Source organism: Emiliania huxleyi (genome assembly GCF_000372725.1).
Source record: "Emiliania huxleyi CCMP1516 unplaced genomic scaffold EMIHUscaffold_2588, whole genome shotgun sequence".
Classification (NCBI taxonomy): Eukaryota; Haptophyta; order Isochrysidales; family Noelaerhabdaceae; genus Emiliania; species Emiliania huxleyi.
In genome coordinates, this window is record NW_005200097.1 from 1 (window position 1) to 2434 (window position 2434).

General features: G+C 61.8%; 1 protein-coding gene across 1 annotated transcript; it reads left to right on the forward strand.

The window, feature by feature from the left end:
* Window positions 1-53: 53 nt before the first annotated feature.
* On the forward strand, window positions 54-1316 carry EMIHUDRAFT_254651 (hypothetical protein; the record flags this gene model as incomplete). Its single annotated transcript, XM_005777671.1, has 1 exon — window positions 54-1316. The coding sequence occupies one exon, from the start codon at window positions 54-56 to the stop codon at window positions 1314-1316; it is 1263 nt and encodes a 420-aa protein (XP_005777728.1).
* Window positions 1317-2434: the final 1118 nt, after the last annotated feature.

Sequence of the window (2434 nt, forward strand, 5' to 3'; positions counted from 1 at the left end):
GCTTCGAGAGCGCGCGCGGCGCGAGCGAGTTTGTCGTCGTGCTCACCGTCGCAATGCTCATCGCATCGCTGCTCGTCGTCCTCTTCAAGACCGTCAGCGCCGTCCGCATGCCCACCGTACGCCTCACCTCCTCCGGCCGCCCCCCTGTCCTCGAGCTGTCCCCCGAGTGCCACTTCCACGGCTTCATCTCGCACTGCTGGGGGACCGGCCAAGACCAGACGCACACCGTCGTGCGGCGACTCCAGCTTCTTCTCCCCGGCGTCCGGATCTGGCTCGACGTCGACAACCTCGATGACGTGGGCAGGCTCGAGGAGGCCGTAGCCGACGCAATGAACTTTCTCGTCTTCCTCAGCGCCGGATACTTCAGGAGCTTCAACTGCCGCCGCGAGCTGTACGCGGCGCTCGCCTCAAATCGGCCCTTCATCCCCATCTTCGAGGCTGACGTCGACAAGGGCGGCGCCTCGATCGAGGCGCTGAAGGCCGAGTGCCGCGAAAACTGCGTCGAGGCCGCCCCTGCTGCCTACCCTAACTACAGCGGGCCAGGCGAGATGCTCGCGCGCGTGTTTGAGGAGGCGGCGCCGATCGTGTGGGTGCGGGTGAACGCCTTTCAGCTCGAGTCGCTCAAGGCTGTCGCGCTGCGGATGCTGCTGCACTCTCCTTTCTACGCGAGCCGCCCGGCCGAGCTCGCCGACGGCGTGATGGTACCCGGCCAGGCGGGCCCCGTTGCCTTCAGCGGCCCCGTCACCATCCTCGTGTGCCGCGGCAACGTCGGCGTCCTCGATTTGTCGGAGCTGGTCAAGACGGCGGCGGGGGAGGGGCGCGGCTCTACCGCCAGCGCCGAGGCGGTTACTGCGGTCGTGATCCGCGATGCGGAGGAGGCGCTCGAGGGAGCCAACGCGGCCCCGCTCTCCGGGCACGTAGTGTTCCTGCTCTACCTGAACGATAAGACCTTTCTGGACTACGGCGGCGTTGTCGCGCGCCTCGTGCAAGCGGCGATGGATCGGCGCATCGCCATCGCCATGGTCCACGAGCAGGACCCTAGCTTCGGCGGCGTTCCGTTCCGCAACTTTTTCCAGCAGACGCCGCAGGTGCTGCTGCAGCCGCCGTACAAGCTCTTCGACACGGTGGCGGTGCCGCTCTTCCCGGCTCCGGAGCACCGCACGGTGAGCTTGCGCCTCGTGCTGTGCAGCATGGGAGCGGTGCCGTGCGACGCGGGGCCGCTCCGGCGGCAGTGGCAGCTCCTCCGCCGCCACATGGCGGTGGCGCGCCTCGTGCGGCGGCGCCCCGCCGAGCGGCAGCAACTAGAGCAGCCGTAGAACTGCGGGTTGCTTGCGAAGCGCACACTTTGCGTGGATTTCCACGTGTGATTTATTTTAATCGCGAGTCTTTTGGACTAGTGTTTCACTCGCTCGGATTCACTCCCATTGTACATTGGAGAGAGAGAGAGAGAGAGAGAGAGCGTAGGTAGGGCCTTTAGTTAGGGGCCTCTAGAGAACACACACATCCTCTCCCGTTTCTCCCATTAAGCTAAAGGAAGTACGTACATTGGCTTGAGTTTGACGATGAGCGCGCGCCGCGCGTCGGCGTCGCGGACGCGCGTATTGTGGCCTGCTTCTGTCGCAGGAGGTGGTGGAGAACGACCTCCAGACTGACCCGGAGAATCACCTCCACCAGCCCCACCTCAACACCCCTATTATCACTCTCCCCCCCCCCCCCACAGTGACGAATAGTCTACCTATATCCCTATATTCCCACACCCTGTGCAGTGGCACGTCTTTGCCACCCAGACCCCTAATATTAGGCACCTTGGGCGCCGAACAGGCGCCCAAGTATTGCCACGTAATAGCTCCCTCAACTCTCGAGTCGGCGTCATGTGAGACGCTTGAGAGTCACCCCGCTGAGGCATTGAGCCCCAGCATCCCCCGTGTTGCACGACGCCATTCCCTTAAACCACTCGGGTGTCCGAGTTCCTTATACCTTATACCAATCTACAGTCGTCTGAGACGGCACCCGGATCGAGGATGGCTTTGCAGCCTCACCCTTGGGCCAGGTACCAATTTTGTCGAATTTATTTCAAAATCTGCAGGCGCGGAGCGCCTGCGAAAATTTTGAAGAAATTTGCGGCCGGGCCTGATTTTCAACAATATCTTTCAAATTTGCGGTGTGGAGTTGGGGGGTGGGTTAGGTTAGGGTTATTAGGGTTATAGAGGGTTAGGGTTAGGGTTAGGGTTAGGGTCAGGGTTAGTCTTGTTGTGTCTGTATATGCCAGCGTTGCAGGGTTCTGCGCTGGGATCTGGCCCCACAGCGCCGACGACTGAGACTCAGCCCCGCACGCTGACCTAGGGTTAGGGTTAGGGTTAGGGTTAGGGTTAGGGTTAGGGTTAGGGTTAGTCTTCTTGTGTTTGTATGCCAGTGTTGCAGAGTTCTGCGCTGG